The sequence below is a fragment of the Pituophis catenifer genome, unplaced genomic scaffold (genome assembly GCF_029215685.1).
Source record: "Pituophis catenifer annectens isolate HBS135680 unplaced genomic scaffold, rPitCat1.0.hap2 SCAF_6, whole genome shotgun sequence".
In the NCBI taxonomy this organism is placed as follows: Eukaryota; Metazoa; Chordata; class Lepidosauria; order Squamata; family Colubridae; genus Pituophis; species Pituophis catenifer.
Window position 1 is genome coordinate 283,468 of NW_027256886.1, and position 27,443 is coordinate 310,910.

The 27,443-nt window shown below is 52.8% G+C and overlaps 2 protein-coding genes across 3 annotated transcripts in view; both read left to right on the top strand.

Moving 5' to 3' along the window:
* Nucleotides 1-710: 710 nt before the first annotated feature.
* LSG1 (large 60S subunit nuclear export GTPase 1) lies at nucleotides 711-17,618 on the top strand. Of its 2 annotated transcripts, XM_070945368.1 has the most exons (14): nucleotides 711-782; nucleotides 904-1,024; nucleotides 1,100-1,214; nucleotides 2,827-2,913; nucleotides 5,558-5,644; nucleotides 5,950-6,010; nucleotides 12,225-12,401; nucleotides 12,762-13,139; nucleotides 13,973-14,074; nucleotides 14,453-14,595; nucleotides 15,156-15,280; nucleotides 15,452-15,531; nucleotides 16,132-16,314; nucleotides 17,105-17,618. In XM_070945368.1, the coding sequence occupies exons 1-14, from the start codon at nucleotides 711-713 to the stop codon at nucleotides 17,282-17,284; spliced, it is 1,911 nt and encodes a 636-aa protein (XP_070801469.1). In that variant the 3' UTR covers nucleotides 17,285-17,618. The 2 variants fall into 2 exon arrangements, with proteins under 2 accessions (XP_070801469.1, XP_070801470.1); XM_070945369.1 differs by lacking the exon at nucleotides 15,452-15,531 and having other exon boundaries at nucleotides 17,105-17,283.
* Nucleotides 17,619-21,668: 4,050 nt separating this feature from the next.
* Nucleotides 21,669-27,443, top strand: part of ATP13A3 (ATPase 13A3) — a 51,945-nt gene continuing 46,170 nt past the window's right edge. Inside the window, exon 1 of the mRNA XM_070946419.1 lies at nucleotides 21,669-21,727. The gene's annotated coding sequence lies outside the window, so the exon portion shown is untranslated. The remainder of the gene's footprint in view (nucleotides 21,728-27,443) is intronic.

The following is a 27,443-nucleotide window of genomic DNA, read 5'->3' on the forward strand; positions in this document are numbered from 1 at the left end:
TCCCCTTCTCTCTGCTGGAGCCTTAGCGTTCCCTGGCCTCGCACACCCAGCCCCGCCAGGTGCTCAGGCTGACTTCGGACGTTTTGGCGCTCAGCCGGTGTGTCCTGGGAGCAACAAACTCGCCAGGCTCCCCTTGCACGTGCAAGCGCTTACGCCGGCTCTCCCCCGCCCCAAGGCGTGGCCGGACGGGCCTTCGGACCAACCCCGCGGCCGGACAGAGGCGTCCCTTCCTGGCCTCCGCCTGAGCGTGCCCCTGGCGCTTGGGCCACGGCAGGCCTTCCGTCCCCTGCAGACGGCGAGGCCTCGGCCGTTTTCGGCACAAGGAGCCAAGCGGCGCCTTCCTGACACCGCCGCCCCCTTCAGCCGGCGCGAAGGCGGGATGGGGATGGGGATGGGGCGGGTGAAAAGGCCACCCGCGCTCGTCTCCGTGTTCTTTGCCCGGAAGCCTGAAGGGTCGGCCGCCATTAGCCAGCCGCCTTCCAGCGCTCCCCCCCCCCCACTTCAGCCTTAAGTTTCCGCTCCTCCCCCTCCCCCTCCGAAGCTCCGCCGAGGAAAGCGGAAGGAGCGGCGGCCCTTCAGCGCCCCCTCGAGGCCGCCGTCGCCGGAACGGCCGGTTTCCGGTTTCTGCCCGGAGCCTTCGCGGCGGCGCTCTCGGCCGCACCGCTGATTGGCTGCGGCCCGCCACGTGGACCGGAAGCGTCGGGCGCGCGATGGGCAAGAAGCAGGCGCCGGGGCTGGGGCGCTCCCTCCGTCGCGGGGGCCGGGCGGGCGGGGCGGGATGGGTGAGCCGCGCCGCTTCCCTTCCCTCCCCCCTTAACTCCCTTCCCGCGGGGCGGGGCGGGGCGGGGCCTGCCGGGGAGCTCCCGCGGGCCCTTCCCGGTGACGGCGCGTTTCCTCCCGCAGCGCCACACGAGCGAGCTGAGCGAGCAGGGCCGCCGCCCCCCGCCGCAGTCGCTGACGGAGCAGAGCCCGCTGGAGGCCTTCCTGGCGGCGGCGGAGCTGGCGGGCGCCGCCTTCGCCGCAGGTGAGGAGGGCCGGGCCGGGCCGGGCCGGGCGGCGGGGACGCCTCTGCCCGCCTGACGCCGCTTTCCGTCCGCAGAGAAGCTGAACGTGCGCCTGGCCCCCGGCTGCGGCGCTGCGGAGGAAGCCGGCCGGCCGCGGGAGGAGGAGGAGGAGGAGGAGGAGGAGGAGCGGGTCCTGCGCATCCCCAGAAGGTGCGTCTCCCGAAGGACCAGGCCGCTCCGGAGAGCGGAGCGGGGTGTGCGTGTGTGTGGCCGTGTGTGTTGGGGGGGGTCTCCTAGCAAAGGCCAGGTAGGCCGAGGGCGAAGCGCTGCTGGGTCCTTTCCCTTTTTCTTGGCTCAGGATGCTGGAGTTGAAATTTTCTCTGATAAACTTTCAGCCCCTCCGCTTCTCTCTCTTCTCTCTCTCCCTCCCGTCCCTCCTGAAGCCTTCACTCCCCTTTCCAGCTTTGTGATTGTTTGCAAATTTGATCCCTACGGTGATAACACCTTTATTGCTCAACTAAATGAGAGCTTGCTAAAGCTATAGGCAACTTTGATAATATGAATAAACTCTGTTGAAAGGTGTCTGGTTTTGTTTGTTTTAACCCTATCAAGATCTTTGTGAGCTTTGATTAATCGTGAAGAATACGTTGAGTGTAAAACTAGGTTTCGTATTTCTACTAGTACAATAATTGTGAGAATCGGAGCCTGTGAACTGTTCATCGTCTCATTGAGCCTTGAAATCTTGCGTGCTCTGCGGGCTGTTTCCTCCTCTGGTCGTGAATAATGGCAGGCGGCAAGATTAGGGCATCTTTTCGTTGCCTCGCCTGTCTTTTTAAAACATAACTTCCTCTAGAGAAATATTTTTGGAAAGTCGACATTGTGATATTTTGTGTTCTTCAGCTGACCTATGTAACATGTTGATATGGATTATTGCTTTTGTGTAGCATTAATGATAGGGAACCCTTTTGGTGAGATCTTTGCCCTTGGGGAAAACAAGGATTGAACATGTTCTTGTACTTGCCCTGCCTTTTTTCTAGGCCACCAAGGAAGGACTTTATGCAGGACAAGAGGCTGGGCTAGAAGACCTCCGGGGTCCCTTCCAATTCTAAGATTCTACAATTCTGCATCTCTTGTAGGCAGCTAATAGCCAGCTCTCTTCAGACTTAATTTCCATCACTTGTTTTCCCTTCCTGCTCTTTCCCGTGTTCTATGAAATCTGTCCTCCCATGAATTTTGGATAGGTACAAAATGTTTTGAGTTCTGTTCTTCTTTTCCTTCCGTGTTCCTTTTAACTATCCCTTCTCGGGTATAGAAGCTGCTTGCGAAAAGTTAGTTCCCATCTCCCCTGAGGGGCAGGAAGAACTGCCTGAATGGCTCACCAACCAGAAAGTCACCTCCCAGCCTGTCCAGCTAGCTCTCTTTTCAGCCTTCCTCTAGGGTCCTCAATCTGTGTGCCATGGCCCACTACCAGGCTGTGGCCTATTCTCAACCAGGCCGTGTGAGTGGCAGCCGGTGTGCGCGTGTGCACAGATTAACTTACACGAGCAGTGGGCACCAGCATTTGCAACTCCACTCACACAAATGAAGCTATACGCATGCACACAAAACCATCCCCCTTTTCCCCACCTCCCCACCCCCACCTGTGCCAGGCCACCAATCCAGAAAGGTTGGGGAACACTGCTCTGGCAAGTGCCTTTTGGTTTCCATTGCCAAAACTGTCTCTCCCAAGATAATTTTCTACTATACTGAAGCAAGTGTTTCTTTGTGGTGCATTCAGTAGGCTAACAAACCTCTTTTTTCATTTTGTGCTTGGTTCTTCTAGGCCACCATGGGACAAACAAACAAGCCCTGCAGCATTGAACCAGGCTGAAAGAGACAGCTTCCTGAGATGGAGGAGGCAGCTTGCTTGGTGGGTCTTCTCGCCTGGCGTTGGCCCAGGGAGTCAGCAAAGAACCCCTGAGAAGCCTAAGTTGGGACTTGGGGAGCCTGCCAAGGAAGGAGGGGGAGAGAAAGAGGGAGGGAGGGAGGGAGGGAGGGAGGAGCCCACAAGCCTCATCTTGGTTCTCTCATATCTATTGGAGAAAGAGGGATGGAGGCAGTTGAAGTCCTTTGTTGTCTAATCCTTTTGGTGGAAGAGGCTGTCTTAAAGTTGCCTTATACCTGGGCAAAAGGGCTATGGGTCCTCAGCCCCCAAGCATGACAGAAAAGAAGAACATAATCAGCAGCAGAAATTATATAATGTCGGCAGACAAACACTTTGATTTAGACAAGTGTCCTCATGACTGCTGTAGGAGGCCCCAGTCAGTAAACAGAGTAAAATGGAGGCGGGTAGAAGAAAGCCTGAGGTCGACCTTAATCTTTAGCCTGGTTTAATGTGAAGCCAGAAAAAGCCACAAAATCCTACCCAGCCCCTTTTAAAATACGTATTTGGCCACCTCAGGGCAGCTGATGCTGCTTCCTCCTCCTCCTCCTCCTCCTCCTCCTATTATCCCCTTAACAACAACCCTGTGTGGAGGGTTGGGCTGAGAGAAAGACTTGGCCCAGGTCACCCAGACGGCTTTCATGCCTATATAACAGCTGATGCCATTTGGTATTTTGCTGTTAATGGATATTGGTTTGCAGCAATGGCTTTTCATGATCTTTCTTCCTTTTTTAAGTTATGTCCTCAGGCGACAACTGTCTGAGCAATTTATAAGTGTAAAAAATGAGAGACTTCCAGACAGTGAGGCAAGTCATGAGTTCAAAGGACATGAGCAAGTTTAAGAGGCTGGAGTGAGTAAAAGAGGCTCTCCTCCCCACAAAGAAACTGATGGGGCATGTTGGGAGCTTCTTTGAGATGGTTTTTCAACCAATGTCAAGAAGCGCTCAATATACTGAACATCCAAGACAGGAAGAGGACGTTCGCTCATTGAACAAGATTATCCAGAATGAAGCAATTTTTAAAAATTGCCCTTGTGTTGCTTCCTGTTTTGCCATGGCCCAGCTTTAAAATGAAATCGACTGAAAATAAAAGTATAGCGTTAAATAAAATTCAGATAATAGCAAAGCTTTTATTAAATGGCAGAAACAGCCCTGAGGACAAAGTTAGCCAACAAATGGAGAAGATTGCTTCTGCAAAGGAAAAGGACACGCACACACACACACACCCCGCCATATCTGGAGGGAGAGGGCTCCAAGTTGCACCTCCAGGGGAAACTGGCAAAAGCCAAACTGGCAGAAGCCAGAGTCAGGAAGGAAATTTTCGGTTTAGGGTCAGCCATCTCATGCAGCAAAAGGGTCAGTGATGAGAGATCTCACAAAATTGTTCTTTCAGATCTATTGTATTCTGCAGGATTTATGCCCCTCAAGTTCCTGGTATCATTCATTAAATAAAAATGTGATTGTAACCAGAGATCAATCTGGATGAGATCATCCGTGGCTTTGGGGTGAATTGTCAACTGTATGCCGATGACACGCAGTTGTACATTTCAACCCCAGGCCACCCCAATGATGCCCTTGACGTGATGTCCCGCTGCCTGTAGGCCGTGCGGATCTGGATGGGGAGGAACAGGCTCAGACTCAACCCCTCCAAGACTGAGTGGCTGTGGCTCCCAAAGGCCCGATATAGCCAGCTAACACCATCGCTGGCTATTGGGGATGAGATCTTACCCCCCCTCAGAGAGGGCTCACAACTTGGGCGTCCTCCTGGACTCACGGCTGTCTTTCGAAGATCAAACGATGACCGTGGCCAGGGGGGCTTTCTATCAGGTCCGCTTGATCTCCCAGTTGCGGCTCTTTCTGGATCGGGACGCCCTGTGCAGTCATTCACGCCCTCGTCACTTCCCGGCTGGACTATTGTAATGCTCTCTACATGGGGCTCCCCTTGAGGAGCCCCCGGAGGCTCCAGCTGGTCCAGAATGCGGCCGCGCGAGTAATAATGGGGGCGTCTCGTCGCTCCCATGTAACACCCTTCTTGCGCGAGCTGCGCTGGCTCCCGGTGGTCTTCCGGGTGCGCTTCAAGGTGTTGGTTACCACCTTTAAAGCCCTCCATGGGTTAGGACCTGGTTATCTACAGGACCGCATTCTGCCACCGATTGCCTCCCACCGACCAATACGCTCCCACAGAGAGGGCCTCCCCAGGGTGCCGTCGGCCAAACAATGTAGGCTGGCGACCCCCAGAGGGAGAGCCTTCTCTGTGGGGGCCCCAGCCCTATGGAACGAACTGCCCCCCGACATACAAAGGATCCCCGACCTCCGCACCTTCCGTCATGCTTTGAAGACCCTATTATTCCAGCAAACTGGTCTGATGGGATAAAGGTTTTTAAATTGGGTTTTGATAGGGGTTTTAAAATGATTTTAGTGGGTGTTTTAAATTTGGCCAATGATTGAATTATTTTAATTAAGTTTTTTAATTTTTGTTGTATATTGTTTTTACCATGGCTGTTCACCGCCCTGAGTCCTTCGGGAGAAGGGCGGTATATAAATGTAATAAACTAAACTAAACTAACTAAAAGCATCTCTGAATGTGCTTCCTTAAAATCCCCAAGACTCACTCTTCCCCTGCATTCTTACAGGCTGGAGGAAGAGGAGAACCTCCTGCTGACCCCGTTTGAGCGAAATTTGGATTTCTGGCGTCAGCTCTGGAGAGTCCTAGAGAGAAGGTACCTCTGCTTTGACTGTGACAGTCCAGCCTGTGTCCAGGGGTGAACCAGGGGTCTCCTTGTGGACAAGATGCTCTTGGCAGAGCCTGAGCCCGGTGGCCCTTGTGAGAGGGGCTCCTGCCATGAAGGAACAGCCTCGGGAACATGCCTGCCACAACGTGTGTGTGTGTGTGTGTGTGGGCTGGCTGGCTGGCTGGCTGGCTGCTGCCTCAGGCTCCATGCTGGGATCCTGTAGGTCAGGACTGCCATGAGCTCAGGGCGTGCTTTAAGCTGGGGGAATAGCGCCCTTGCCTTCTCTTTTGCAGCGATGTGGTGGTTCAGATCGTGGATGCCAGGAACCCCCTCCTGTTCAGATGCCGAGATCTGGTAGGTAAAAGAAACTGAGGCAGCAACTCCACTTTCTGCTAAAAGTCACCTGTGTTCCAGGCCAGGCGAGCTATACTGCCTCCTGGTCAAAATTAGGGTGGGAACAGAATAGTTTGGTCCTTGGAAAATTAGAAATTGTGTATTTTGGCTTCTTCCAAAGACTGCATCTCACACAAATAACAGGTCAGAATGAAGCCCCTCAGGGAATTGCTGAGGCGGGGGGTGGTAGGGGGAGGACCTGGGCACAAGTGTGGCGACTCGTGCAGAAGCAGGAAGCTTCCTTTGCTTCCTCTGTTCAGAGCAGTTGTGCCTCTGAAAGTTGGGTTCCTCTGTTTAGGAAAGGCTGGGTCAGGCTGATCAGAGTTTTCGCGCATCTGGGCCTGAGGAAGGTAGCAAAGCTGCCTTCCACACCCTCCTGGCAGAGGAACACGTGGGCATTCAGGGTCCCAAGAGCTTCTTCCCAAGGTGTGAAGTGCTCCATTTGTGGGGCTGGGCTCTTGAAGGAGGTGCCACACGCAGGAGAGAAAGACGAGCAAAGAAAGGGAAGATGGCAGGGTGAGAAGACAGGAACTCTGAACTTCAGAGCTATTCAGATGGAGGGCCAGAATCTAAGAATTGCAGAGTTATTTGCTAGGTGACCATTTGTCCCCAAGGGACTTGCTGAGACTTTGCACATTTTTGCCAGCTGCGCATCACAGACTTTCACTTGCAGCAGTTTCTCTTTTCCCTTCAGCATCCATTACTCAAGCAGACTCCAGTCTTCACCAAGGCCAGGAGGAGCCTCTGTGTGACAGGCATTTTTATGCAAGTAGGCAACCCACTATAGAGCCTGGGTGCACGTTGAGCTCACTGATGCCCTCCGTCCCCCAGGTATTTCCTCCCACAGAGAAATGATAAATGTTCTGTCCCAAGGACAAATGGACGAGATGCCCAGGGAGCAAGAAATCCTGCCTTCCTCACAGTCCACATTATTAAGACTGGCAGCCATCCCAGTGAGATGGCTTCAGCTGTGGGCCGTATCTGTCCGTTCCCACCATGGTGCTTCCATCTAGGAAAGTGTCCCTTTGATTGAAAATTATGGGGTGTGACCCATTGCTCCCCTGGCGTCTGGAACCAGGGACAGGTGAAGTTCACTCTTGCTGGGACGGAATGTTCCAGGGTTCCAGGAACATCCTGTTTGCACTGCCTGGGCCATATCCAGACCATGACAAATCCCTTCCTGAACCCAGAAGGTATAGTTTTGGAAAATTGCAAGCAACTGCAGATTGGCACATTCAGGCAGGAAAACTGAACATTATGGGATGTTACAGCAAACTAACTTAAAGCCACAAACCTGCTATCAGGATTGCCGTTCAACTGCTCAGATCTGTATAGGTGCCAACCTCTGTTTTGGGGGGGGGGACTAGCAGGACAGATTGGTGCATGGTTTACCGTAAATGGATGGTGTTTAACAAGAGTCTCAATAAATCACCAGGGGGCTTGAGGAGAAGTCTTAATTCCTGTGATGGATAGAAAAGTATTTCGTTGCAACCGAGGACATAAATTGGTAAATGTGAAAACAGAATGGCTGAATCAGCAGCAGCTCGTGCAAAAAGAGTAGAAAATGCAGCCTGGAGGTTTTCAGCCTCTTAACAGAATAACAAAGTTGGAAGGGGCCTTGGAGGTCTTCTAGTCCAACCCCCTGCTCAGGCAGCAAGCCCTGTATCATTTCAGGTACAGGGTTTCCTCTTACAGTGGAATCTCCAAAGAGGAGATTCTGATTACTCTGGCATCTCCAAAGCTCTCCTGCCTCGTTCCTCTGATCTCTTGAGGTTGCCTCCAGGATTAAACCGCCGAGAGTCCCAGATGTCCTAAGAGCACCAGATTGTGATAGACCTGATAACAATGAGGAAAGAGTGTTTATCCGGTGCTTTCTGGTGCACATTAATGCATTGTCATGAGGTCCTCGTCTGCCTTCAGGTCCTTCTGGTTCCAGCTCTGAATACCAAAATTTGCTGTGACTTGCGCTTTCTCACTCATGCTAGATTGCTCAATCAACTCTACATGCAATGAAGGGTAGTCCGATTGGGGTCTGATGATGTATTGTTTAGTAATGGACATGCTTGTAGTTAGTAAAGAGCATGAATCACAGCATGATGGAGCTCAAGGAGGCTGTTTAGACCACTGAAACAAAGTCCTGGCTTCCTGCAGAAATAAATGCCTGTTTAGCCTTTGCCCTAAAATGCCCAGTGAAAGAAAATCTAAATCATCATAATGGGTTATGTGGTTCCATTATCCAATTCCTCTTATTTTTAGGATTATGTTTCCAATGATGATATATTAAGTTATAGTATTCTTAACAGCCTGTTATGTACATTAGCAAATCAAAAATGAAAGGATTAGTCTAGCAAAAAAAAAAAAAAAGATTCCTTGAGAGACCCATGCTGGTTTCTGGCAATTACATTTTTTCAGAGTGCTTTCAGATCATTCTGCGAGATGCTGTGCTGTGGGAAGGACCTTAGGGGATGGGAGGAGGATCCACAGCTTAGGTGACCTCTGATAGGAAGCAACTTGGTCTGCAGGTGGGCAAAAAGCCTTTCCCAAGGGACCCTCCCTAGTTTTTTGGGGACTAAAGAGAGAGGAAGGTCCCTTGGGAAAGGCTTCCCGTGCTTGTCCCACCTGTCCCTGAGGTGGCCTGAGCTGCCCCTCCTCCAACTGTGGCCCGTCTGTCTCCTGAGGCCCTTTCCTCAGGTATCAGGGTTCTTTTGTCATCTGCTCTCTCATGGAGATCCGTGTCAGATTGCCCAGTCTTTAGTCTTCTGTGTCTTCCGTGCCTTCGAAGAGAGAGGCAACTTGGCTTTTCTCCAGCTATTGGCCACACTTCAGTTAAGAGAAGCCTCCAATCCCTCACCTCCTTCCTTTGGCAGCACACGGTGCAGTTTCTCTGCTTCTGGAGATTGAAAGACGCCTTCCCTGACTGTGTTTCTCTCCGTTTCAACCTTCAGTCCAGCGCCTGGTGGCTTTTTTTTTCTTTTTTTTTGAGGTGAAGGGTGAATCAAAATGGGCCTTGAACAGGTCTGCCTTTTCTTTGTTACCTGTTGGTCTTTGGGCTTCCCTAACTGAGCAGAGTTGGCATTTCTTTTGGGTATAGAAACCATTTTTTATTCTTACCATCCTTAGAATTGCCTCCAGCAAGACGGGTGACTTACAAATTTGATAACTAAATCAATCCTCATTCTGAGTTTTGTTTTTATAGTTCTGACATACCTATCCATCCTCTTCCTTTGCCACCTGAACTGTACTTGACCTCTTAGCCTCTCTTGCCAAGAGATCCTACTAACCATTGCTAGCCCAGCAACAGGCGAGGAGGACGGTGCTCATCTCCAGCTTTGTTTCCATTTATTCCTTGAAGGGGGAACTGTGTTTTAACTGGATGTAACAAAAAAAAAAAAAAAAAGTTTTTGGCTGCCCAGGGAATAGACGCCAGTGATTTGGGTCAAGCTGAAAAGAAGTGACCAGAAGCAGAGCGTGAGGCTCAGGCCCAGACTCCGTAAGGGGCAGGATGATTATCCGATCTGGGGGGGGGGTGGCCATCGGGGACACTCCTAAGGCTTAGGACAGTCTTGCAGGCTGCAGTCATTGGGAGCGTATGTGTCAATGGGACACTCTAGCACTGGAATTAAGCCCAAGAAAGATGTTTGGTTGCATGCAGTTTTGGTTTCCTTCAAGAAATCTAGTGCTGGAGAGTCCCATTCCTCCAGCGTTTCCACTAATTTAATTGCATTAAATTTCCCCTGGTGGTTAGTATGGGATAGCTGATCACCTTCTGTCAGGAGAAAATTCTCAGCAGACAGTGGAGGAATTCCCTGGGAGGACTCTACTTGGTGACATTCATCGTCCAACTGATGCCGTCACAGGGCGACAATGTTTATAAATATAAGCTGGAAAATTTCATGTGACTGAACAGAGTCGGCTCCTCTACCGGAAACAAGAAGAAAGTTCTTGTGGCTGTGACTTTCTGCCTGAAGACAACTCATCCTTTCATGACCATAACTACAGAACCATCCGATTCTGGGGATAATTTAGTCCAGACATCTCCAAGCTTGGCAACTTTAAGGCTTGTGGACTTCAACTCCCAGATTTCCTCAGCCAACGTTCTGGGAGTTGAAGTCCACAAGCCGTAAAGTTGCCAAAGTTGGAGACGCCTGAATTCTAGTCCAGCACCTTGCCCAGTGCAGAGCTCCCCCACTGTCTAGCATCCCCAACAGGCGGCCTTTCGAAACGCCTCCAACAGAGGGAACTAGGCCACCTCATGAAGTTTCTCTTCTGTTGCTGAACAGCTGTTACTATTACAAAACATTTCCTGAGCTCCAGCCAAAATCAACTTCCTTGTAATGGAAACCCATCGATGCTTGTTCTGTCTTCTTACCTAACCCTGTCTTCTTCATAATGGCCCTTCAAATGTTTAAGGACAGCTTTCTTGTCTCTCGAACAAACCCTGCGTTTCCTATTGTCCCTCCTAAATTTTCCCTTCAGGCCCATTTTGGTTGCTTTCTGGACATGCTCCAGATGGACAACCTAGAAACGTAGAAAACAGATGGTAGAAAGAGAGCTAGTAGTCCATGGAGTCTGCCCTTTAGGTTTTGTTGTTGCTGTTTGTTTGTTTTTAAATTTTTGTCGGATGATAGACATGTGTTTCCCCCAGGGATGTTTAAACTCAATTTCTGACGATTGGCCATCTACCTCTGCTGGAAGTTGGCACCAAGCTTCCACGACTTTCTGTCGTCATCCCTTCTGAAATGACTTTTCTCAGTGTGCGCCCCCCCGCTTGACTTTTGATGTCTTTCCTAGAAGGTGCTCAGAACTGGATTTGGGTGCGATCTGAGCAACGCAGGTTAGAGCGGAGCAAGAGATCCTCTTGACCATCTTCCCTTTTGTTTGTATTGGCATCACACTCTTGGCTCACATTTGGATTGGGATCCACCAAAGCACTGAGATCCTTTCCACTGAGATCCTTGTTGCTCAGAATGTTCCCATCCGGGGATTTCCCCCCACCCCACCCAACCAGGTGTAGCACTCGGTGTTTGTCCCCGTGGAGGCTCAAGAGCCGCAGTGGTTAGAACTCAGTACTGCAGGCTACTACTTCTGCCTGCCGGCTGCCTGCAGTTTGACAGATCATTTGACAGTTTGAAAGTTACCGGAGCTGCTCTCCTTCTTGAATGTGCCGCCACCATCGCTACCCTGGTCCATGTGCCATGGAAGTGCGGATGGTGAGCAGGCAGCAGAATATAAATTTAAAATGTTTTCCTACCAGGTTCTGTGGGCGTGGCTTGGGGCGTCTTGTGACTGAGTGGGCGTGGCTTGGTCACAGGACACCCCCCCTCCAAGCCACGCCGACAGAACCCGTAGGGAAAATTTTTAGATTTCACCCCTGCCTCAGCCTTAGGAGCGCCCCCCTCCAGATTTGCTAATCGTCCAGTCCTTTACAGAGTCTGGGCCAGAGCCTGGCACTCTGCTTCTGGTCACTTCTTTTCAGCTTGACCCAAATTGCTGGTGTCTATTCCTTGGGCAGCCATGTTGGGTTACCGTTCCTTTCTTTTGTCCGGTTTTTTTGTTACGTCCACTTAAACCCAGATCCCCTTTAAGGAATAAATGGAAACAAAGTTGGAGGTGAGCACCGTCCTCCTCACCTGTTCCCGTCCGAGCCATGGGTCCGTCCCGTCCTTTCCCTCCATCGATAGAGCCAGAAAGCCCTCAGTGTGGCTCTTCTTGTGTTGTATTTGCACTTCCAGGGTCGTATTTTCGCACGGCTCCCAGTTCTCCTGTGCTTCCTTTGACTTGGTGGTTTCTGGCCACGAGAACTCAGCTAGTACTTCTCTGAGCTGGCTTTGATTGTCTCTCCAAAACTAGAAATTTCTGAGGAAGTTTTGGGATCTTGCTCTCCTGGCCAAGTTGTTCTTTATTTTGCCCCTCCTCCCTGAAGGTTCTGAAGACTCAATCAGACCCAAGAGGATCTAGACCTTCTGCCAGCCGGGAGCAGACCTTTTTCTCGTCTCCTTCCTGCCCGAATGTTCTCGGCTGGACTCCCACCTTCACGTTCTTGGGTCTCCACACCTCTTCCTCCTCCAGAGGGATCCTTCCTGTGAAGTCCAGCTGCCAGGTTTTCTTCCACAGCATCTTTTAGAGGGAGGGGATCCCCTCACTTCAGTCTCCCGTCGCTTGGCATATCTTGCAGGAATGCTACGCTAAGGAAATCAGCCCAGAGAAGGAGAACCTCATCCTGCTCAATAAAGCGGACCTGCTGGGGGAGGAGCAGCGCTTGGCCTGGGCCCGGTTCTTCGAGCGGGAAGGGGCCCGCGTGGTCTTCTGGTCGGCCTTGGCAGAGGGGAACCGGCTGGGGGCCAATCCTGGGGTAAGAGGAAACCGGGGGTTGGTTGGTGGACGAAGAAGCCCTGCTTGGCCTCCCAAAAACCAGAGGGTTACATGGCACCCAAACTTTCAGCTGCTTCAAGTGGCCGCCTTGCACTTCCTGCCCGGTGAGTGCCTTGCGTGGACCGCCTTGACAGGCGTGGTCTTCTGCCCTCCCCACCCCTTCTCTGGCTTTTCTTTGGTTCCTCTCTGGCTGGGGAGTGCTGTTTGTGTTACACCCGCTTCACCTGGCAGCTGTGCCACACCCTCTCTGGCAAGGAGGGGATGCATGGAGTCTGTTCGGGGGGGAAAGGGGGTCTCTTCTGTGGCTTTTGGCCACAGGCGTCCCCTTTCCTTTGCTCAGGAGCTGGAAACCATGGAAGCAGCAGAGCCGGTTGGCCAAGGTCCCAGCCCAAGGGAGGAGCAGACCACCCACCGAGGGAGCCCCCCTGGCACCCAGCAGGAGAGCGACACAGAGGAAGACGGTGACGTGTATGAGGACTGTGAAGAAGAGGAGGAGGAGGAAGCCTGGCTGACCTGCTCTGAAGATGGGGAGCATGAGACCCCCGTTGTGCCCTTGGGGAGAAGCAGGGCTGAGCTCTCACAACCAGCACTGCCCCCCCAGGACCTCCCCGTCAGAAACAGCAGCCGCCTGGTACAAAGAGATGAGCTCCTGGAGATATTTAAAGCCGTTCATGCTGGGAGGAAGAAGGTCAGAGAAGGAGAGCTGACCGTTGGCTTGGTGAGTTAATGGTTGCCCTGGGGACACGCTGGCTGTCAGGCCCTCCTTTGGCTTGACTCCCACCCACCTTCCCTGCAGAGCAGGCGGGGGAGGGGGGCTTGGGCAAGGGAACACACACACACACACACACCCTCCAGTGCTGCTGCCATGAGGGATGAAGTGGGGCTCCTTCCTGGTCCTGGATGGCCAAAGGCTGTGCTGGGGGAAGTGTGGACTGTGTGAGAAGGCTTCTTGGGGGGTGGGAGGCGGGGGAGACAGAGCACTTTTCCTCATTGCTGAGTTACAGTGAGCAGCGATGGCCAGGCTGAGGAGGGGAGGCCTAGAGGGGGATGGGCTGCTGGGTCTTGGGCTCAGGCTCCTCTACTTATATCACTTTTACAAGCAGCTTTTTCATTGTCTGCAGTCAGACCTCCATTTTGGCTTATTTCTTCTAGCACACCTAACTTTTCCTCACAACCTGTTGAAAAAAAACAACTTAAATTAACCCTTAAATTCCTGGACTCTTAGAGCCTGAAGAGGGGCTTCAGGAGGGGCTCCTGCTTGGGGCCGAAATCCCAGTCAAGACCTCCCCGAGGTGGCTGTGCAGCCCCTCTTTGAGTGGGACCCCTGGCCCCTCTGGATCACCGAGGGCTTGTCAGACGCCTTGTCTTCAGGGAGTGCCTTCCTGTAGCTTCTATCTCTTACTGGGAGGAAGCCCACCTGGCCCTTTCCCAAGCAGGTGGCCCTCAAAAGCAGCCAGCTCACACAGACATGATTCAGCCAAGCTCCTTGAAGTGACCAGTATCTGCTCCGGCCCCTCCCTTCCTCCCTCCCTCCTTCCCTTCCCTTCCCAGGTGGGCTATCCCAACGTGGGGAAGAGCTCGACCATCAACACCATTCTCGGAAAGAAGAAGGTGTCTGTCTCTGCCACGCCAGGACGCACAAAACACTTCCAGGTACTGTGAGCAGCTCTGTGGGCTGATGGTCAGAGACCCCTCCCTCCCTCCCTCCTGCTTCGTCACCCCCTGGCAGTGAGCCCCCCCCCTTTGAATCTCCATCCGGGAAAGGCCTGGCATCTGGCCCAACAAAGGGGTGCCCTGTTGTCTGCCTCCTTCTTTTCTTTGGAGAGCCCGGGAGGTGGCAAAGGGCCCTTGCCAGTTCCCCCGTGAGCACAAAGGCGGGGGGTGCGGAAGCCCTGGGATGGGAAGGCCCATGGAGCCCCCCTGGCTGTGCTGTGGAGGAAGCCCTGCCCTGGGCCGGCCTGCCCCCTCCTCCCCTGCAGGAGGGAGAGGCTTGTCCTGAGCTGTGGGGGGGTGGGTGGGGCGGCTTTGCAGACGCTGTTCGTGGAGCCCTCCCTTTGCCTTTGCGACTGCCCTGGCCTGGTGATGCCCTCCTTCGTCTCCACCAAAGCTGAAATGGTTTGCAGCGGCATCTTGCCCATCGATCAGCTGCGCGACCACGTCCCCCCCATCACCCTCATATCCTTTCTCGGGGTGCACCATGGCCGGGCAGGGGAGGTTACTGAGGGTGGGTAGGGAAGGGAGAAGCCTGGCCGGGGGGTGGGGGGAGAGAGGGAGGAAAGAACTTGTGAATGACTCTGCCAATATTCTTCACAGCCTTTGCTGTGGGGTGGGGTGGTCTTCCCTCTAGAGCAGTGTTTCTTAACCTTGGAAGCTTGAAGATGGGGGGGACTTCAACTCCCAGAAACCCCCAACCAGCGTTGCTGGCTGGGGGATTCTGGGAGTTGAAGTCCCCCCCATCTTCAAGCTACCAAGGTTGAGAAACACTTCTCTAGAGAATTGGTTTCCTGAATAAGCCAGTTTCCTGAATAAGGGAGGCTGGTGGTGGGCCTCTGGCCGGAGAGGGCAGGTCCTTCAGGTCCCCAATATCTGGAAACAACTGGGAGGCAGAAGGGGAGGGGCTGGCCCACCCAGGTGGGGCTCAGCTGTTCTAGAGTGAGGAGGGGAGGCGCGTGGGGTGGGGGTCTCAAAAGGGAAAGAGGGCCCCCACTCCAAAAGCAGTTCCTTCACTCCCCCACGTCTGCCAAAGGATCCCTCGGCCAGTCTTGGAGGCCACTTATGGGATCAGCATCCTCCGGCCACGCGAGGATGAAGACCCTGACTGGACACCCACAGCGGAGGAGCTTCTCTCGGCCCTGGGCTGTGAGTAAACACCCCCCTGGGAGGCCCCACCAGGGGCTAGGCTAAGCTCTGGGTGGCCCTCTTGTCTCCCCAGCAAAGGCCTTGGGGCCTGGGCTTGCTTCCCCCCCACGATGCTTGTCCTGCAGGTGTGGTGACCCCCGGCCTCTGGCTTTCTCCCTCCCCACCACACAGGCATGAGGGGCTTCATGACAGACCATGGGCAGCCCGACCAGCCCCGCTCAGCCCGTCTGGTGCTGAAGGACTTTGTCACGGTACGTTTTCTGGTATCTGAGCCGCAGTGCCGGCCTTGGGGCAGAACCGCTTTCAAAAGTGGAGGCGTGGAGGATGCATCCTTTTGTCCCAGGGGCTGGTAGTTCTGCTTGACCTCAGCCGGTCTCTGGCCTTGGAGGAGGCAAAGCCCCCCAGAGCACCACCACCCCGCCCCCATGATTCCTGTGAGGGGGGAGAAGCCTCCTTTACTCTAGGATTTCTGATCCAAATGGGAAGACACATCCTAGAACAGAGAAGTAGAAGCCGGATGGACCGTATGCAGCAACTGCCCAGCAAGTCTTCAACTGTTGATGTAGCCCACAGACCGGGCTTGGCTGCTTTTACTTGGAGAAACCATTCTACCTGCTTTCCCACCTTTACCCCAAGCCCAAACCAAACTGCAGGTGGTTTAACCCGATGTGTGAACCTGGCCAGAAAGCAAGGAATACCCAGGAATGGGGAGGCCAAGGATTAGTGGAACGCTGGCTGCCTGGGCAGGGACCGGGGGTCGCCCAGGGCTGGTTTGGGTCCTGTGGGCACGGCCTTGCTCCCCCAGGTGGCAGGCGGCTCCTGAATGTTTCTTCTCCTGGCCTTCCCTGCAGGGCAAGCTGCTCTATTGCCACCCACCTCCGGGCACGGATGCCAAGCTCTTCCAGCAGGGGCTCGAGCAGCTTCATCCCAGCAAAGGGGCAGCAGCACAGCGTCACGGGCAGCAGCAGCTGCCTGGCAGGGGCCCCAAGGCGAAGCAGACGGAGGACCCAATGGACCTGGCCTTCTTCCACCAGGTGAGGCAGGGGGAGGCCTCAGGCGGTCAGTGGTCCTGGTCTTGCTCCTCCCTGAAGTGGTGGGGGGGGTGCACCCCCGAACAGAGCAGCTTTCAGGATTTGGAGCACTGCAAATGGCCAGGACGACTGACGTGCCCGGTGCCCCCTCATCTTCCTGCCCTAATGGGGTTCAAAACAGACTCGGTCTCCAGAAAGGAGAGGGGAGAGTTGCTGGACTGACCCAGATGAACCTCCTGCCCTGGCATTTGCCCTCCTACGTGCCTCCGTCCCCCTACCCAGTCCCACCTCTCCTCCCTCTGTCTCGGGAACACTCCTCCCCCCAACGTTGATTGGGCTTCCACAATCTGTTGTTAGCCGGAAGCTCACTTCAGAGGAGCTGGCTTTGCAGAGTGCAGGAAGCCTAAATTAAGCAAGGTTAACTCTAACCAAGTTAACATGTTGTGCAAACGCAACCCAACTGGCAGTCTTAAGCACTTAAAATAAATGCAGCCATGGCAACGCCATAAGATCCACAAGGGCTCAACACCAAGTGTAGCACAGCGGCTTCTAAAGGGGTCGTGTGTTTTTATTAGGGCCGAGCAGGAGCAGGGTGGGCAACGGTTGGTTCTCCAGAAAGAAAGGTGATCTGCACAAGGCTTTTTCCCATCCCCCCTCCTCTCGCACAGCTAGTGCTTGGAAAGCTCCTTGGAGGGTTTGCCCTCCGGCCATCCAATACCCAGCAGCCTCTTCCCCTTCGGGGCAACATTTGCCTGTCCCTGGACGGGGCTTCAATGCTGTGCCTGTCTTCCAGGAGAATGTCCAGGCCCTGACCAGAGGCAACCGGGCCAGACTGGGCTATTCAGCAGGGACAGCTGCCCACCCCCCTTCTGGACCTGACTTGGCCGATGGAGCCGTGAAGCCGTGGAAGAGACACGGGAACAGGAACAAGAAGCAGAAGCTGCGCCGCCTCACCAGGCACCTAGAGGCCTGATGGGTGGAGGTGGGGGGGAGGGAGGAGCAGGGGCTCCTGAGGTAAGGGGTTGCCTGGTGCCCGGAGGGCGGGACGGGGGCCTCAGCCGGGGCCTTCAGAAATAAAGGAAGTTTTTTAATGGCATTTCCTGATCACTTGGGCTTCATCGTCTCCTGAATCATCACGAAAGGAGACGGACACCGATCGGATGGCTGACAGGATTGGGTGGTTCTGCCAGAGGGGTGGATGGGATGGGTTTTTTATGGGGTTTTTTTATTTATCAATTTTTTAAGCTGCCAGGAGCCGAACTGTATTATAACTTTGTTAAATAAAATAAATGAAATGTTGAGAACTACCTGTCGGCAGAATCTACTCCCCAAGGGGTGCTTTTTCCTTTTTCAAGCCCTGTCTCAGATCACTTCCCACTCTGGCCTGGCAGGCGTATTGTGGTAACCGAGTTGGTTGTAGAAGCCATGATGACCTTAGCAGCACCTGAAGCCCATCGTTGCTTAGCATGCTGTGTGGGTCTTGCTATAAGCCAAGGAGAAGGCTCAAGGGTGGGGGACAGGGGAGGGTCTCCGTTTCCTGCTGAAGAGCACCCCTAAGGCATCTGGTTGGCCTCCATGGAAGACAAAATGCTGGACTGATGGGCCCTGGCCTGATCTGACAAGGTTGCCCTTAGATTCCCCAAGGGGGCTGGCTCTATGGGCCGTCCTGCTGGCCCTTGCTTGGAGCCTGATGGCACTACAGCTGCCCCTCTTCCGTGCCCAGTTTGGGTGGGGGTGAGAATTCCTCTTGCGGGGATTCTCAGCAGGTGGAAGGCTCTCCCGGGGCTGCTGCCGGAAGTGTCCTTGTTGGCATCCCCTGCAGTTCTTTCCCTCTCTCTCCCACAGGGGGGCGCTCTTCCCCCTGGATTACTGCAGGAAATTGCAGGGAGAAACAAGCCTGTTTCCCCTTATGGGGAGGGGAGCAACCTTGGAAAGTCATTGAAAAAACACCCCCATGTAAGGTTTTATTTTTTTCTTTTATGTATGTGGACATCTTAATATTTTATCTTTATTCTAGCAATATAGCCTGTAGTACAGTGGACTAAAGCACTGTTATTAACATCTGCTTGCAATTACTGCAAGTTCAAATCTCACCAGGCTCAAGGTTGACTCAGCCTTCCATCCTTTCTAAGGTGGGTAAAATGAGGACCCAGATTATGGGGGGCAATAAGATGACTGTATAAATATACAAAAGTATGAAGGCTATTGCTTAACGCATTGTAAGCCGCCCTGAGTCTCCGGAGAAGGGCGGCATATAAATTAAAGCAAATATATAAAAAACCATGAAAAATTAGCTGGCAAAATTTGTACAAGAAGAAATTAACAGATGTGTGGTTCCATTCTGCAGAAAAAGTAACACACAGCCCTTTATTTTCCCCTTTGGCAGAAGCAACCTCACGGGGAATTTTTGTAACTGCCTCCCACCTGTGACATCCAAGCGGGGGGATTTTTCCCACCTCTCCATGCAGCGTGTTTCCAACACTTGAGGTGTTACACGCACAGCCCGTGGAGGATTTGGGGATGGCCAAGTCAAGCTCACCTTGATGGGATTTAGTGGTGGGCTTGACTTGGCCATCCCCAAACCCTCCATTTCTTTTTCTCAGCTCTGCTTTGGTGGATTTATTGGTATGTGGAGGACCAATGTCATGTTGCAAGTGGTGTGGTCCGCTGGCAGCCTGCGGAACTGGCAGCAGAGTCAGACAGTGAGGAGGTTGGGGAGGAAAATGGGCCAGTCCTGGAGTCTGGGGAAGGCTCAGACAAGGGCTCTGCATCGGAGGCAGAGAGAGGGCCAGGACAATCTGGGAGTTATGTGCTGCCTCCGGAGCCTCCAGAGTCATACATCAGCAAGGCAAAGGAACAGGGGGAGCCTGTTCCCAGTGCACGCATGCACAGAGCTGCCAGAAGGCAAGAACAAGTTAAAACAAAAGGGACAACTCAGAAGTAGGGCTTGGAGATGATTGGCCCCTCCCATAAGACATAAAGGAGGAGCAAAGGCACGTGAGCCTTTGCAGTAAGCAACTTTGTTCATGCTGGTCGCTTTAAATTCTGAAGCTCTGTTTTGACTCTGCTCCGTGTGGCCTTGCAAAGCTAATTGCCAGTTAGGTCTTTGCCAGTGTGTCAAGGGAGATAAAGGTGGGTGCTTATCAGCCTTATCCCCAAGGACTGTGGCAGACTTCTGTTGAGAGTCTTTACCAACTCTTTGTGACTCATTACGGGCTGTGAACAGCCATTGAAATAAAAGAGGGTTTTGGGGATTAATTGTATGCTTTTTACTGTCTCAGGAAGCCTAGGTCAGAATAGCAAGGTCCCCTTTGCCCTGAGCTCACTCTCCCAAGAGATGAAATCCTGCTAGCCCTCAAGCATTCCCTGGTACAATGAAGGCTTCATGGTGCCCTCTGGGATGGTGAGCTGGCCAGGTCCTGACACTGTGAAGCAGTTCCAGACCATAACTTTAACTCTCGCCGTGTCCCAAAGGCACTTTTTCAAGAGGCAACTGGACTTTGTTTTTTCTTTGAAAACGTTTCGCTTCTTAACTAGTTTTTTCTTTGAAGAGACGTGCCCTCCTCCCCCCAGGCCATCCACACATTCCATTCCAGGGCTGCAACCAGAAATGACAAATTTGGAAGGGGAGCCGCTTAGCAGGTGATGCGGGGTTCCACAGGGGTAAGTTCTGGAGTTGACCCTATTGCACAAATCCAGCTAGAAAGTCAAATCCAGCAGGCACCCACCCCACCCATGTAACTTGTCTATTGAACTGACCATTTTCTGGGCTCACAGCAATCCCTGAGCCAATAAGGACCCCCCGGGATAGCAGAAAACAAAAGCACAAAGGCTTGAATGAATGAAGCTCAGCCAGCCTGCTCTCTTTCTGACCTGGAAAGCAGCAGCAAAATGTACCCTCTTTGTTTTTGTTTTTCTGTGAGCTGCTCTGAGCTACTGATGGCAGATAGCAACTACTCGTTAGTATTTTGGAAGCCGCAAACTGCATGGAAGGAATGTTCCAGTGACATCACTGACTTTTGTGGGGTGGGGGGATCGGAGGTGCCCTTGCTGTGCTTGTACAGAAAGTGGACAAGGGGTCTCTGGCTTCGTCGGCCTTCACTGTCTGTGTAATTCAAACAAAAGTTGTGTTAATGCTCTTGACCCTGGTCCAGTAAAAAGATGGGTGTTTTCTGGCAATTCCTCTGGATTCCTTTTGCTGCCGCAGTTGAATTCCTCCGGCTCCTGGAACCTCTGGAAAGTGAGGGGGGGCAGAGCACTCCAGTGGGCCCACTCCACTCCTTCCCTTTCCTCCAGGAGCTCTGGGGCAGCCCCAGACCACCTCCAGCATTGGGGTTTTTCTTTGGGGGGGGAATGCTTCCCTGGCCAGTGGGCAGTTCTGCCTAGCTTGGAACGTTTCATGGGGGGGGGCTTCTGGGTGGTCCTTGGGGACTCTGCAGCTATCCTGGGTGCCAGAGGAGAGAAAACGCCTTCTGCAGCAGCTGTGCCCACCTGTTGGGGTGGGGGCTCGTCAGCCCCCCAACTAAAGCCCTGTTCCCAAGACCCATCGGCTGCCTCTCCATGGTCCCCCACCTTGTGTCGCTACTTCTGCTTGGTCCAAGACAATGGGGGGTGGGGGGAGAAGCAGCTCATGGCCCAGGACAATGAGGGCCTGCATTGGCCGAGGCTCCACTCGCTCCCCTCCTGAGAAGGCCCGGATAACCGGCTCCCGGGACAACACCCCTCACGCTTTCTGCCCGCTGGGGCGGGGGGAGGGGGCTGCTCCAGGGCCCTGGGTCGCGTCCAGGAGGAAAGTCCTGCGGGAGGTTCGCCCCGTCCTAACCCCAACCCTTTCACTGCAGCTTCAGCCCCGGGCAGGGGGCGTCCTCGGCCTGGTCGATCAGGGGGCTGCCCGGACGCTCTCCCCCCCCAGAGCCCTGCCGGTCCTGCTGGCCGAGGGGCTGAAGGGGCGCTGAAGGGCTGGCCGGAGGGCAAAAGCCCCCCCCAGACGGGGCTTTTGGGGGCTGCGGCGGGGGAGGCCTTCCGTCGGCCGCTGCACCGGCCGCAGTTCCACGGCGGGCACCGGCGCTTCGGAGCCGCGGGCGGAAAGGAAGCGGCTCCCGCAGGGCCCGTTGGCGGGGTTGCCCGCCGCCCCTTGGACGCCGGGAGGGGGTCGCCAGAGGCCCCGGGGGGAGGGGGGCTTCCGAGAGGCGGGGGGGGGAGCCCGGCCTTTGGGGGTCGTGGGGGCGGGGCTCCCCGGAGGGCGGGGCCGGCGGCGAGCGCCCCTCCCGCAGAGGCACGTGGGCCCGTCGGGAGGCCCGGCCGGCGCGGCCATGACGTCACTTCCCGTCGCCGGCGCGGAGGGGGCCGCGGAGCCGGTTGGACGCGTGCAGCCTAGCCTGGCCGGGCGGGCTGGCGGGCGGGGCGGCCTCGGCAGGTAAGTCCGGGGGGGGGCGCCTCTCTCGGGGGAGCGACGTAAGTCCGGGGGGGGGGGAAATCTCTGGCTCGGGACCAGGCCGGTTCCCCGGAGGCTCCCGGGCCGCTCGGAGGGAAGAGGCGGCGCCGGGGACGAAGCGCGGGGTCCCCTTCGGGGGAGGCTCCCCTCGGAGCCTCCCCCGAAGTCTGCCCAGGAGGCCGCTCCAAGGAAGCGGGAGCCGCCAAGGGATCCAGCCCCCGTAACCAATCAGGAGGGGAAAGCGGGGGGCTCTCAGATCCCCACCTCCGCCTCCCTCCCTCCCCCCCAGCGACCCCCCCCCCGCGGGAGAAGCCGCCTTGGCTGCCCCCCATCGCCCCTCCCCCGTGTCCGGGAGCTCCTCGGTGGGCCTGGAGAGGCAAGCTCCTTTCCCCGGCTGGTTCCCTCCTCCTGGCGGGCCTGGGTTTCGCGGCCGGGCCTGGGTCCTGTCCTCCCTGGCAAGGTTGGGCCGGGAGTCCGGGACCCAGGCAGGGCTGGAGGGCTTTGGGGTGGAAGGACCTGCCCTTCCCGGTCGGAGGAGGAAAGGACCCCGCGGCCCCAAAGGGCTCTTCCCCCCCCTCCCCGGCCCAAGGTAAGGCTCCGGGTTCAAGAGACGCGCCTCTCTCTCTCGCTCCCCCCCTTCCTGGCCTTGCTTCCCTCCCTGGAGCTCTTACCTGGTGGTGACTTTGAAGTCGGATTTATGAAACTGCTGTAATGTACATTTAACACACCGGGTGTGATTTTATGAGTAAACCAACAGAAGGTATGTTTTATGTTCATAAAAATAAGAGGGTAGCTTTGGGATTGGTGAAGTTGGAGCTAAACCAATTTTTCAAAGGTTCCCTCTAAAGGTGAAGGAGAGGTGGGCACAATGCAATAATTCTGTACAAAAGGAATCCTCCTCAGAGGAAACAAACACCTTTGCATCTTGCTTTTGAAAACCCCGACAACCTGGGCCCTGCAGGCTCATCCTTTCCCAGACGTTTCCCTGCTGGATTCCTCAAGGCTCTCAACAGTGGCAGAGCTTCTAATGTCCTGCCTTCACTGGAAAAGTTGGGATACATTCATGATCCCAACTGCCTTAAATGTCACCCGTATTGAACTGTATAACATAGTCAGAATATCAGCACGGTAAAGGTTTAATGACATTTTGCATTACATCATAAATCACTTTAATGTCCTAAAAATTTAATGTTCTTTAAAAATTGCCAAATTTCAATTCTGTGGGAATCGTGCATCCTGGGTTTTGGATGCATTCTGTAAATTAGTCCGTTTGAGGTACCTTGGTTCAAAACATTTTGCCCTATAATGCACCGTTTTGCCAAGTTAAAGGTTACAGGCATCAGACTTTTATTAGTGTATAGATTTAAAACAGCTTAATTCCAACCACTGCATCTAGTTTTATAGTATGATGGATTCCCTACCAAGAGAAACTTGCACCATCTGTTGATTTCATGTCATTGTTCACCCAAGAACAAGGAGGATTAACACATCTTTTTAAATTACTCTGAATTTCTTTACACAAAAATGCCTGTGGTTATATCCTTCCAAAAAATCCTTATTGTGGATATTTTACTTTTTATCATACTTTATATATATCCCATTCTGGAGAGTAAAAAAAGCAGAAAATAATGAAAATTTCCCCATCTTTGTGACTTAAGGCAGCATTTTCTTAGAAGCCCATATTGTGTCTGCTGAGTTCAATCCCTTCAGAAAATAAAACTTAACAGCTATTGGGGGGGGGGGGGGCGCTCTGAAAGGGCAAAGACATTTGAGATTGGTTGTTTTCATCAGTTTTTATTCCTTCTTTGTTTAATATGGCACTAAAAATTCAGAACTTTTAAAAAAGAAAATAGAGAACTAAAACTCAGCCAAAGAAACCAGAAAGGCATATGTGTGTTATTTACATTACATAGACAGTCTTAAGGAGAGAGGCCCACAGTTGGAGTTACATATTCAATATTCCTAGAATTTCATTAGAAGAGACCGCAGTAACCTTGGTCAATATAGACAAGAATAGGGCCAGATTTGAAAAGAAAAAAAAAAACTCCTGTCCTTTAATAGCAGGGTTCATTAAAGTTCTTTAACTGCTGCTTTAATCAGAACTCCGATAAGTAGGGATTTCATTTCTGAGTCAGGCCTAGAATTTAGTCTGGCAGCCAGTTAAAATTGTTAAAATTGAACTTCCAGGTTGGACCTGAATGGTATCTTGTGCTGGTGATGCAAATCCCTATCTTAACTGGGAAGCAGGTCAGAATGTCTTGACACAGCAGATCTGCTCTCCACACCTGCCGTGTTACGAAAGAACGTACTATTCCGCCTGGGCATATCTAGAGCCCTCCGCTCGGGCGTACATTGTACCTTAGCTGTGATGTAAGGTTTTGCTTGTCTGATTTGTTAGCATAAGGTACCTTTGGCCTTAAGTCTCACTGTCCAAATGAAATACATTTTTTACAGATGGCAAAATCCATAATTCTGTAAAGAATGCACTTTTCAGAAATGTAAATATTGTTTTAGTTTGATGGGTGCTAGATACAATGGTCTTCCTTAGGCCTAAACTTTGAAACAAAAGCTTACATTATGCTGCAAATCCCAAGATGGGAAACGATAAAAGAGAGAGCTTTGTTAAAAAGTTGCTGGTATACTTGTAAAATTTCCAGGTATTCATCCAGCAATGATGTCATGCAGATTTCCAAGTGGCGTCAAGGGGGCAGCTTGACTTGCCATTCAACTGCGGAGCCTTCTGGCCGCACAGAAGCTCCTTGGAGGGCTGGAGTGGCTGCAAAGAGGCAGGAGGAAAATCAGGGCCAGGGGCTTTTTTTAAAAAAGAAGGCCCTTGTGGAGCCTCTGCCTTCTTGTCTCTTCACGGAGAATACCTCAGAAGAGGAGGCAGAAATGTGAGGGAGCCATTGTCCATTTTTCAACAGGAAGAGGAGATGACCCTCCTGTGGGCCACTGAGGGAGGAGAAGCTTTAGATCTGCTTTACAGTTGCGCACTCTCTTAGACCAAGGGCACGATGCCTGCCGCCGTGAGGTGTGACGGCAATGGCCAGACCGGACTACTGCGCCATTAATACCTTAATGGCATTAGCTCTCTTGACCCAGAGTTTGCTGGCGTGTTTTTATTTATTTATTTATTTTGTGGGGGAATGAAAGTGTGGTCCTTCTCATCTCATACGGAAGGCTGCTTTTTCAGTTTTTCTTTGAGCTGAGCACAAAACAGGCACCTGGTCGTGGGGAAGGCTCTTGAACCGAGGGGAGGGTGATGTCAGATTTTGAAAGTCAAGACTGGGGCTTCTCTAACGAAACCTCCAGTAATGTGGGTCCTTAGAAATGTTATCGCTCGGAAGATAGGAACAAGGACAGACAGGGCGGCTGCTGTTGCATGACATAGTTCAGGTATTGTTTAAGCAAAATATACACTATTTTTAGGTACCTCCAAGTAGCTCTTGCCAATTTCCTCTGTGATTTCATCTGGCCTCCCAACTCTCTGGCGAGCTGTGGGTCATACGGGCCACTCTGGGAGGCGCCTTTCTCGGAATGCGCCTGGACGCTCCGGAGCTGCTGTCCTGAGGTCTGAATGATGCCTATGAAACAAAGCGTACGCTGCCTTTCCTGAGCCGTTTCTGCTTTTCGGGGAGGGGGGGGAGGAGAGAGAGAGAGAACTTCCGTGGGATCTGAGGGGAGCTGCTTCCCGGGTCCAGCGAGATCATTGGCCTCTTGGCTAGTGAAGCATGGAGGCCCCTGGGGGTGCAGCTTTACCCTCTGTTCCGATGATGGGGAGCCCCAAAGAAAGTGCACTGTAAATAAACCATTCTCTGCTTCGGAAACAGATTGAAGGAGCATCACTTCTACTTGAGGGTTGGTGTGATGCCCACATTATGATCCCACAACATCATCAGTGTGCAAATGTTATTGTCTCACTTTCATAGCTCTGCCTCTTCTAAAAAGGCCCATGTAGCCCTGTGCAAAGTTACAAACTTCCTTCAGAATTCCTTGGTGAAGGCTGCTGTTGTGGGGTACCTCCCCAGCCCCCTCAGAGGTCTGGATTGCCCTGAAGACCTGGCTCTTCCCTCGGGCACTGAGGCAGCTGCCAGGATAGGCATGTGATTAATTTTCATCCTGAAGCTGTTGGTGCTTGTTTGTGGTTTTGTCTTATTTTGGTTGGCCAGCGATGATTGAGTTGTTGCTTTTCATGTTGTCAGTGGCTTAGTTGCTTAGTGAGTGAGCATCTGTACAAATTGAATGAATGAATGAGTGAATGAATGAATGAATGAGTGAATGAATGAATGAATGAATAAACAATTGCATCAGTGAGGGATGCGATCCGGTTGAATTCTGTGCATGCTTTTCCTTCTGCACTGGCAGCATTTCCGGGTTTGTGCACATGTCATAGCTTTTCTCACCATAAGCCGTGAAACGGAAGTTGGGAGGGGGTCTGACCTCATGCTTCTGAGGCAGGCGGCCCCCTTTGAACTGCACCTGGTCTTTAGGCACCTCTGTTTCTTCCCTGTAGGAAGTTGTTCTGTGAACCAGGAAATACATTCTTGGGAAGTCTTTCAAGGGGTGTCTTCTATGCCAGTGTTTCTCAACCTTGGTGACCTTAAGTCATGCAGACATTGATTCCCAGAATTCCCCAGCCAGCAAAGCTTTGAGTGGCAGTCCATCTGACTTAAAGTCACCAAGGTTGAGAAAGACTCTTCTGTGCTCTTCAGCCTGCTAACAGAGCAGATGAGAGACAACGCTTTGCAGGGGTGGCGAGAGGCTGTAGCCAGGTCTGCATGCAGACTTTCCTGCTGATGGGGAGCAGGCAAGACCCCCTCATTCCTGCCACAGTTTGACCAGTCTGCCACACGTCCAGCCGAAGCCCAGTTTCCCCCCAAATTCTCTTTCTACAGAAGCTAAAGATGACCTCATAAGCCAGTCTACTTTTCCTGATATCTGACCCCAGCAGAGGCCTGGATTCAGGTGCATCTGCCTATTTTCTCATGCAGAAATAAGAGTTGGGTAAGTAAAGGCCAGTTCAAAGCATGCAGATGGAGGTCTTAATAAAGATGTCTGGTAAAATAAGATATAACAGAGTCAGGAATGAACGGGTGTTGAACGAACGAATGAGTGCAAAAGGGAGTGATCGGTGGAAGTAGTCATTTGGAGAGAATGAAAATGCCTGAAGAAAAAGTGTTTGTTTGTATCCCACCTTTATTATTTTTACTAATAATCAATACAGGAAGAAGAGATCAGCCCATTTTATGACTGCCTGCTTGCCACATGATTCGTTTTGGCTAACACAAACAGAAAAAAAAATCCACCAGAAATACACAACTTGCTGTGCCAAGGACAGTTCACGCACACCGGCAATTGAAGCCACTCGCCCACCAACTCCGACCCGGGGCTCGGGCAAGGCCAGGTCTTCAAGGCTCTTTCAAAGGCAGCCATCTGGGTCTCTGGCAGTCACTGGGGCAGGGCAGGCACAGCCAGGACGGAGAAGCCGGAGGGAGGGGAGGCAGGTTTTTCTGAGACCATCCCTAAAGTGAGAAGATGAAAGAAGAGGTGTGGAAGTGCAGATGGTTGGATAAAGTCCTCAAACTTTTTAAACGGGGCCAATTCACTGTCCCTCAGACTGTTGGGGGGCCGGATCAGCTGGGAGGGCGTGGCTAGGTGGTCATGTGACTGGGTGGGTGTGTCCAATTTAACTGTCCAT